Source organism: Ostrinia furnacalis, unplaced genomic scaffold (assembly GCF_004193835.3).
Source record: "Ostrinia furnacalis isolate ACB-3 unplaced genomic scaffold, ASM419383v2 OfSCF1217, whole genome shotgun sequence".
Lineage (NCBI taxonomy): Eukaryota > Metazoa > Arthropoda > Insecta > Lepidoptera > Crambidae > Ostrinia > Ostrinia furnacalis.
The window spans coordinates 740272-750898 of record NW_021131456.1 but is presented as its reverse complement, the minus strand read 5'-3'; the positions used below and the strand labels follow the sequence as shown (position 1 = coordinate 750898).

Below are 10627 nucleotides of genomic sequence, written 5' to 3'. Positions count from 1 at the left end.
TATTCTGTGGTGAAAGTTCATTCATAGTACCATGAAAAATTACCCTAGATACGCCAATGCTTACCTTCTGCAAGCTCTCTGGTGGCAGCTGTTGCGCTCTAGCCCAGAGCGACATCTTGGGTCTGCGGACAAGGATACATCATCATCATCATCACCATGTCATTTAGTCTCCACTACAGAAGCATCTACTAAGTCACTGACATAGCCCGACGGATTAACAAGCTGAAGTGGCAATGGGCAGGGCACATAGTACGCAGAACTGACGGCCGATGGGGCAGCAAGGTTCTGGAATGGAGGCCGCGTACCGGAAAACGCAGCGTGGGACGTTCACCTACAAGGTGGACCGACGACATCGTAAAGGTAGCACGGAAGCACTGGACGTGATTAGTGGATTTTGACATAAATCTGTCAATGTCATGTCAAAAATAACAAATCATGCAGCATTTGGACCTCGCGTCTACGTATTGCCATCTGGCGGATTTTTCAATCGCGAAAACCCTCATTCAGGCAACATAAAAAAAAAATTACTCACCAAAATAATATTTGTGCTGTCAATAATGTACTATTCAGTTAAATTGTTTATCTGTAACAAGAGGAAAAAAATAAATTGAGAATGTTAGAAAAATATTGTATTACTAAAAAACTAGTGATGCAACGAATACGAATATTCGTATTCGCCGAATAGTAGACATTTACCGAACATTCGTATTCGGTGAAATAATAATTACGAATATCTATTTTTTTTAATATTGTCCCACACGTAAGTGTCTCCGAACACTATAGCCACAACGACACGACGAGAAAACTCCGGTCAGTATGTAACAAAGTAGTAAGCAAGTTCTCTTCCGGAATTTGACAGTCAATAGCAGGTCGATTGCACAAGAACTTTTTTTCTTTTGTGATTAGTTACAAAGTAAAGTGATACAATAACAAAAAAAATGCCAGTTGTAAATTTTAATTACTAAAACATTAATCATAATAAAAAGAGTTAAAATGAGTATTTCAAGACTATGTAGAGATATTCGTATTCGCCGAATAGTAGATTTAATATTCGTATTCGTAAAAGTAGTATTCGTTGCATCACTATAAAAAACGCATCATAATTTACAAATTAAATGTGTACAAAATGCTTGAAAGTTTTTAATCCTAAATATTTAATACATAATATATTATTTGTATGTATTTATTGAGGAGCTAATTAGGTATTCTTAAGTTGTAATTAGGGGTGTGTTCACCATAATAGTCCAGTGGACAGGGACGTTATGGATATGTAGTTTCGGTTATGGATACGGTTACGGCTAAAGGAATAATATTATACCGGTTACGGTTATTTTTTATTTCGGATATCCGAAAGTTTCGCTTATGGTTACGGATATCTGTGCTTTAGAATGCAAATTGCAATAATGTCTAACTCAGTTCATCCATGGCCGCACACTTTACATCGAATAAAAAAAGTAATAAAAAAATAAAAATGGATACTAGATGACATTATAAAGGTAAATCAGGCTGTTATGCTTTTACATTTATAATGCTATACAAAAAACAATTTAAACTGCCTACATCCGAAACTTTTGAATCGGTTACGGTTTCAGATATTTTCTTATTTCAGATATCCAAAAGTTTCGGTTACGGTTACGGATATCCATAACATCCCAGCATCAAAGTAACTGTAATACTTAAAACAAAAACATTATTAAATAACTTTTTTTGTTAAAAAATAAATAAATAAATACAATTTTCAATGCAATCATTGGATATTAAATAGACACTGTATATATTCAATCAATAATTCATTTTTAATATTGTACCTACATTTTTTATCTTTCACAAATGACCTCCAATGATAACTGATGGGTTAACACACAGATAGGAAGTACAAAAAGTACCTGACAGTTTTAGTGTTAAATTGATGAATTAAAACATAATAATAGATAAATAATGATTATTGTGTGACTCATTAACAAATAAACAAAACATTTACCAACTACAGGAACATGATGAGGAAATAAATGTTGAACTATACGTACGCCATTCCACACACAATTAATTCAGAGAGAAACAGAATAATAATGAAAACAAAACACTCAAGGAGTTTGTAAGCAAAAAGTTACAACTCACTGTTAGATTTTCGTCGCCGTCTCACTGAATTTAACTAATTCGTTCACGATTTGCGGAGATATTTTATTGTTCCGAGGCTCGCGCTGAAAGCCCGTGGTTTTGGTTTTACCTGTATCGAGCGCGCGTTCCCGTCCGCGCTCCACCAGCAAATTCTGAGAATTTCGTACCCACACAAAGGCACACCGACGTCCGACACAGACGTCTCACATACACCAACACAACTTAATTTTAGCTGTATCAACAAACAATGACCTTACGTACTTACTTCGCCGCAAATTAGATATTGTCTAGCTTGCACGTTATAAGATTTACATTATAATTGCACAAGATCACTTCGCAATTACGCGTCAAGGTGTTTTTATCAGCTTGAAAAGTATCCACAGGCCGGCGATGACGAATGGCAGCACGCAATAAATAAAAAACCGGCCAAGTGCGAGTCGGGCTCGCGCACAAAGGGTTCCGTAGCAGCAACAGTTAAATCAACCTATCTCAAAAACTATAAGAGATACTTTGATCAAACCAAAAATCGTTGAAAGAGTTAATTAGCATGCATCACCTCTATTTTTTTTAGAATTTTATACCCCGTAGTTATAAAAATAGAGGGGGGGGGACATACTTTTTACGACTTTGAGAGCTGATATCTCAAAAACCGTTCACTTTAAGAAAAATGTTTTTTAGAAAACTTTATATCATTTTAAAAGACCTTTCCATTGATACCCCACACGGGTATGTACATCGAAAAAAAATTTTCATCCCTCAGTTACATGTATGGGGGGCCCCACCCCCAATTCTTTTTTTTACTATTTAGTGTCATAATTTTGTAGCGGTTCATACAACACATATTCCCATCAAATTTCATCACTGTAGTACTTATAGTTTCCGAGTAAATCGGCTGTGACAGACGGACAGACGGACAGACGGACAGACGGACATGACGAAACTATAAGGGTTCCGTTTTTGCCATTTTGGCTACGGAACCCTAAAAATCACCATCCATCCATTCCATACGTCACCTGCACATCATTTTTGACAGCTGTAATGATAACAGGGTAGGGAATTAAATTACCCGATTTTTAATCAGTCATCTAATCTCCCTCTCCTGCTGATTAATCGAACTATTTGTAAAAATCATGTAATTTCTTTAATTTTCGAAAAAAATCTTGATTTAGAATACTAAAAAAAATACATAAGTAGGAATCGTTAAAAAATTTATTTGGGTAAATATCTTATTGATATTAGTTATTGATGTAAATTATTTTATTTTATTTATGTTGATGATAATGATGATGATGTAGATGTCGTCTGTACAAAAATACTAAATTAACTCGATACTAAAAGTGATTAATAATGAAGAAAAGCTTCTTAATTATAAGCAATTTACCTTATAAACTCAACTCAGTACTAAAAAATATTATTAATGGAGAAAAGCATCTTCTAAGCAATTTACCTTTCATTTGGGGAGAATCTTCTTTGTGTCTGGCTACCTTGAATCTACCAAGTCGTTCCGTTCCACAAAATACAATTAGTAATGACAACATTGAATTCGTACAATATTTTGTACGATATTAATATTACTACGGTATTTTAATGAGCTACGGAATTTTCTAATTTTTCTTTCAAATATTTTTTTTGTAAACCATACGCCCATGTGCTATGCTTAAAAAGGAAAGTGTTGACCCGGCCAAATTCAAAAGTAAAAAAAGTTGACATTTTCAAAAATGATCCAAAAACATTAGATAAAAATTGATAAAAACCCAAAAATTATTAGTGTTACAATGGACGAAGATAGACAGAAAAAACCTAGGACTATGTGAGTATACTTTCATAGTTTAATTGCTTTAAATTAACCAGTGTACCCTGAAATAAATTTATAATTTGTAGCCAAATGAAGTACCCAGCTCCGTACTCGCAATCCTGGGCCGAGAATCAAAGCAAAGGCGTGAAGAAGAAGAAACCCAGAGTACAAAATATGACGTACGTAAATACTTTTATTCTGCCATTACAGTTATCTGCTAGATAAGCTACTAAAGCCTGGTCCGTGAGCACGTAGAATTTTGTCCAATGACCCCAAGCTACCCATCCTTATCGCTCGCCCGTAATTATGTTGCAATCGCGCTCGCACACTCACTGCAATGCAAGGGGTCATTGGACAAAATTCTACGTGCTCAGAGACCGGGCTTTAGTGTAGTTTATTGTTGAGTAAGATCAGAATTCAGAAATCCTTTGACTCGTCGAATAAAAAAAAGTTGCAGTTAGGTTATTTTTTATGTTATTGATTCTAGTCAAATCGGCCACGCACCACCACATTCCCACTCATGGGCAAACGACCGAAATGTGCCCAAAAGAGTGAAGAAGAAGACGCCATCTCCTCGTGGTGCTGGGTGAGTCTATTTCACGTATTCACAAACGATGTTTGCTAAGTGAAGCGGCAAATCGAACGCACAGCGTTGAATAGAGCTCTGTGATTGGTTCGTGTGTCTCCCTGTGCGTCCACGCGCACGCGATGCTCTGAATGATTGCTTGTCAATTTCATAATGTACTAGTGGCCGCCCGCGACTTCGTACGCGTGGATCCCGTTTTACCCACTTAGGGGTGGAGTTTCGTAAAAATTCTTTCTTAGCGGACGCTACGTCATAACATCTACCTACCTGCATACCAAATTTCAGCCGGATCCGTCCAGTGGTTTGGGCTGTGCGTTGATAGATCACTACGTCAGTCAGTCAAGTCGCGACAGTCGCGGAGTCGCCTAGTCTATAGTCTGGTCCGTGAGCACGTAGAATTTTGTCCAATGACCCCAAGCTACCCATCCTTATCGCTCGCGCGTAATTATATTGCTGTCGCGGCTGTGCGACGGCCGACCGCAGTGAGTGTGCGAGCGCGACAGCAGAGACCGGACTTTAGTCACTGCGACTGTCGCCCAGTGTGTAGACTAAAAGTAAAGTGAGATTTCGTTTCCCTTTCCTCTTCCAGCTTGAAGCAAAACTCGGACTTATTCTCTGGGGGTCCCTGGCAGCCGGTGAAACAGAAAATGAGCCGGGGGCCGGACCCCACGGCTCCCCACCTGAAGTATGGCCTATTCCCGCCTCCGAGAAAGACTAACAAGTAAGACTGATGATTTTCAGGCCTAAACCACTTAGGCTCAGACCAGAACAGACGGTGAAACGCAACTGCAACGAAACTGCAACTTTGTGATGATTCTAATGAATAAAACTGAAACTCAAAGTTTCAAACTGGTCGCGTCACTGGTCTCTCAACGGACGCTATGGCAGAAAGTGCAGAAACTTAGATGCAACTCAAAAGTAACTAGCAGTTGCAGTATTAGCATTGCTTAGTCCGGCTGATGAATGATCGAGTGGCCACCACGAGGAAGACGTAGTGTGGGCACTGGGCAGGTCTCCCACTAGGTGGACCGACGATCTGGTAAAGGTCGCGGGAGGTGCCTGGATGTGGGCGGCGCAGGACCGGTCCTTTTGGAAATCCTTGGGGGAGGCCTTCCCGCGACCTTCACCAGATCGTCGGTTCATCTAGTGGGAGGCCTGTCCACACTACGTCTTCCGGCTCGTAGTCGGTAGTCGCCACTCCAGAGCTTTTCTGCCCCAGCGGCCATCAGCTCTACGAGTTATGTGCCCCGCCCACTGCCACTTGATTTTAGCGATTCTGCGAGCTATGTCAGTCGCTTTGGTTCTCCTGCGGATCTCATTTCTGATTCGATCACGCAGGGAAACTCCGAGCATAGCCCGCTCCATCGCCCTTTGGGTGACCTTGAGCCTTCTTATGAGGCCCATCCATAGTAACTGCGCATTAATTGAAAAATCAACAGAAGTCAAATGCAAGTGGTGAGCGGGGGCGTCGAACCCAAGTCCCGAACATCCACTCCGGAACACTCCAGCAAGAAGGATAAGAAGCTAAAGAATAAGAAGGGTAAATATCATATCCGCTTCATTTAATTATTTTTTTTATCCACAACGAGGAACCTCTTGGCCTTTTTCTCACCTGATGGTAAGTGACGATCAGGCCGAAGTTGGAAACGAGCTTCAACCGGAATCCTCAACCACAGAGGAACTGCTATTCTAACAGTTTTAGTAAAAATGTTTACAATTTTATTTCCATTCTGAAGGGACGGAGAATTTTTAATATTTACTGGTTAGGGTCTAAAAGCCCCTAAGCTTGGGTACGCGGCACCATCTAACCTTCCGATAGCTACCTACGATCTCCAAAGTCTAGATAGCGAATTAGCGAATAGGATTACCTCTAGTCTATGGTAAATTAGAGGTTCGTCTTTCTGAAGTGGGGACTAAGGTTAACTTGACTCAATCTTAAGAAGATTGCAACTTCTGAATGATTTTAATATTTAAACCCACCCTACAGTGGTCGCGCGGATTACACCCGTAATCCACTCGTGCAAATTGTCGAATATTTTGAAATCGATCAACGCGATCGTTTTGATACTTCGTGTACTTTAAGTTGCATAGTCGAAGATCACACTTAATGACGTGTGAGCGCCAGGTCGCTTGTGGATGTGTCGCAGGAGCCCCGTAAATGCCGATGGCCTACCCGTGTAATCCGCGCGACCAATTACGTAAGTATTTTTTAAGTTACCTTTTTTACTTAATGTGTTTGTTTTTGCATTATTTGTGTAAATTAATGCTTTATAATAAATAATTACGGCATAGGTATGTATTTACATTTGTGTTTACAATAAAATCATGAACAATAGACAAAAAGCACAAATTGCAGAATGGCTAGAAGTAATTGACAATGAAAGCGTATCTTCTGGCGACTCTTCGGTTTCTGATGAAGAAGTGCACATTCTTCCACAAGAGAACAAGTTTCTCAGACCAGTGATTAGCCATCTAACTCAGAACCATCACAGCGGAGATTTTTAGGTCGCTACTTTGACTGCGGAAGAAAGCTAAATCAAAGTACTGGAAATACTTGTAATTCGTGCAGCAAATTTATTTGTCCTTATCATTCCATTATGGCCTGTATCTCCTGTTCAAAATATAATTAATAAATAAGTGCAATTAGTACTGAAAAATTTTTAAACTGCCAAAGTTGACGTTTTCTTGACGAAAAATGATGATTTTTATGTTTTGGTTAATTTATAAAAACTGAGAAGAACTGCTTGTTTGTTTGTTTGATTATTTCATTAACTAATACATAACAATAAATATAAAAAATAAAGAAACATGTTTTTATAAAGAGATGTCTTCTTTTTTACTCCATAAAATGGCTTACGCATGTAATCCGCGCGACCATTAACGTAATATTTTAGAGCGCGACCACCGTAGGGTTAAGGGTAGATTCGACCAAATATATCTATAATATTTATCTCAGATTGAACTTGTCATTTTGACATATTTCCAATACTGAAACTGTCAATGTACCAGTTAAATAACAGGAGTTATTCTCGGACAAAAGTTTGGTCGAATCCGGACCTAAAACACAGAATCTATTTATTAATATTGAATCGAGTTTAGAACGTTGTTGGACCTAAAAAACCTGACCATGATGATGATGGATAACTCATGGCTCTCTCTCACACCTACAGAGCCTACGCCAGACGCCGGGGCTCCATTCTTCGTGTTCCGCGCACTAGACCCGCACCGCACGAGGCAGCTGTCTCTGTCGCCGCCCGCGCATCTGGACATCAGGCCGCGACCTCGCGCGTACCTCCCACCACAGCCATTGCAAAATGAAGGTACGTACTGCTATAGAAAGAACGTCGAACATCCGGCTCGAAGGACCATAATTTTTTACCTAAGATGGTATTTTGCATGGAAATTCGTAGAAGATAAAACCACCTTAATACATCTCCCTCATGCATAACGAAGGTAAAAAACCGGACTATTTCCACCATTGCAACTCCTGTGTAGCGGAAAAGTATGCGTTGCAGTATAGAGATTCATACAAAGAATACTGGCCGCCTCGAGTTGATACGATTACGATCCCTTTCCGGGTTGATAAATGTGCGATGTGAATATACAGGGTAATACACATTATGTCAATCCGGCTCGAAGGACCACATTTTCGTTTAACGTTAACTATAATAACTTTAGTAGAAATTGTACTTGAAACCACTAAGGCTGGGTAATGGGTTGCACCATTTTACTTTTAACCATAACGGCTTAGCTACTTATACAGGGTGTTAGGTAAATTGGTATATGAGCCGACACTACCCCATGTTAACATGGTCATATAAATGGTATGGTGAAGTCAGAAAATTTTCATACAAATCGGATTTTATAAAATTTATTTTGTATGAAAAAAAAATCAGGATATCAAATTTCTGACTTCACCATCCCAACTAATATTATAAATGCGAAAGTAACTCTGTCTGTCTGTCTGTTACGCTTTCCCGCTTAAACCTCGCAACCGATTTTGATGAAATTTGGCATAGAGATAGTTTGAGTCCCGGGAAAGAACATAGGATAGTTTTTATCCCGGTTTTTGAAACAGGGACGCGCGCGATAAAGTTTTTCTGTGACAGACAAAATTCCACGCGGGCGAAGCCGCGGGCGGAAAGATAGTACCATTTATATGCCTATGTTAACATGGGCTAGTGTCGGCTCATAACCCATTTACCTAACACCCTGTAGATCGTTTCATCCACGAAGACGCGCCCCACCATTTTTGGTCTCGGTCGCGCGGGGTGCAGGGAGTTTGATCCGAGCAATCCGAGCGGCATTATTAAATAATAAATAAATATCCTTAGACATTTGGTTTTACACTGCGCTTCTAGTTCCAAACTAAGCAAAGCTTGTACTATGGGTACTAGACAACGGATATAAACATACTTAAATACTTTTTTTTTTGTAAATACATACTTATTATACATAGAAAACACCCAGTCCAATACAAACAAATATGTTCATGCACACAAATGTTTGTACTGTGCGGGAATCGAACCCGCTACCTCCGGCATAGTAGTCCGTTTCGAACCACTACACCAAACGGCCGACGAATCCCGTAAAATATTGTAGTGTGCGTGTGCACTCATGGATGATTAGCGTGTACCTACCGATAACACTCAAACACTAGCGGAAGAATGGTGGGGCGCGTCTTCGTGGATTAAACGATCTTAGCTCATATTATAATGGACTGTCAAATAATTTCAGGTAAAGTGACGTCCTTGGCGAAAACAGCGTCACTCAGCCTATCGCCTACAAAGAAAAGTTTCCAAGTACTCCCGAAAAAGAACATCAACTAAATTGAATCTACCATTTTTATTCGTGCCACCGCTCTTTTGTATTAATCTGACAGAGACAGAGTGCCAAATATATTTTTGTGACCAGCACTCATGTTTTATTACTTCTTTACATACAAATGTGATTGGTAATCTTATTTACAATTTTAAAAAAATTTTTTTTCTTAAAAACAATAGTTATATCGCTTAACTAAGTAGCTTCCTGTGGGTCTAGACAAAGTGCAAATTATAATCGCAAACCAGTCGAAAAGTGGTCGAAAAGGTATCCTTCCGTTTGGCCAAATTACTTTTCGCCAAATTTCACTTCGCAAACAACTTATCGCCAAAGTTTCATTTCCCAAATAAACTTTTAGCAACTGTACTTTTCGCAACTAATTCATTTGGTCAAATTATCATTTGGCCAAATTTTACTTGGCAAACGTTTATATAGCAAATGATTTATTTTGCCAAATATTATATCCCAAATAATTTGTTTGGTCAAATTGACATTTCACATACTTACCCACCGTTTCCCACATATCAAAGCATAAGGGAGATGATCATGGTTTTTGCATTGCAGAAAATAGTATGGTTGCAGAAAGTAGGTATTGCAGAAAATAGTAGGTTAGGTTAGGTTAGAACAGTGACCCTTAACGCGCGAAGGCGAGCGAAGCGTGCCGCGGCAGCGGCCGCCGAGCGCTAGAATCACCTCTATTGTTAATGAATCATTTGGAAATTTCGATAAAAAGAATGAAATATGAAAATTAATTTAGAACAAATTTTATATTAACTACCCACTAAACAAAATAATAACCACAAGTTAATTTGTATTCCATTCTATGCACCAATCAAATTATTTTGTAAATAGTTTATCGTGAAATATTTTTGCCAAATGAAACATTTGGCAAAACATACTTTGCCAAACAATAATTTGCTAAACAATAATATGCCAAAAACGATATTTGCGAATTAAAAGTTTGCAATAAGTTGTTTTGCCAAATGAGAATTTGCCAAATGAAAATTTGCGAAACGTTGTTTGCGATGTGATAATTTGGGAAACGTTTTTTGGCCAAACATTAGTAATCCGGTCGAAAAGCCCCTTTTTTGTATGGAGTTTTGACGGATTCGATTTTCGATTCGATCAAAAAGTGCGTTTTGTCTAGGGGGGCTGCAGTGATGCGTGAAGGTGGCATGTGACGTCACAGCTGTCAATGTATAGACCCAATAAACTGAACTGTCCCACCCGTGACATTGACAGGGGGCGCCACCGTCAATACCGGATCTCTTGTTCCGATTTTTGCCATGTTGGAAACTTTATAGTTG

General features: G+C 39.1%; 1 protein-coding gene and 1 long non-coding RNA gene across 2 annotated transcripts; one reads left to right on the top strand and one right to left on the bottom strand.

The window, feature by feature from the left end:
• Window positions 1-58: 58 nt before the first annotated feature.
• LOC114351886 (uncharacterized) lies at window positions 59-2534 on the bottom strand. Its single transcript, XR_003655817.1, has 3 exons — window positions 2380-2534; window positions 533-583; window positions 59-122 (listed from the first exon to the last, which is right to left on the bottom strand). It is a non-coding gene; the product is annotated as an uncharacterized LOC114351886 (long non-coding RNA).
• A 1228-nt stretch (window positions 2535-3762) lies between these two features.
• On the top strand, window positions 3763-9484 carry LOC114351888 (uncharacterized). The gene is made up of 7 exons (XM_028303233.1): window positions 3763-3928; window positions 4000-4092; window positions 4401-4499; window positions 5089-5220; window positions 5939-6039; window positions 7670-7819; window positions 9237-9484. Exons 1-7 carry the CDS (start codon window positions 3894-3896, stop codon window positions 9326-9328), a joined length of 702 nt encoding a protein of 233 aa, XP_028159034.1. The 5' UTR covers window positions 3763-3893; the 3' UTR covers window positions 9329-9484.
• The last annotated feature ends 1143 nt before the right edge of the window (window positions 9485-10627 follow it).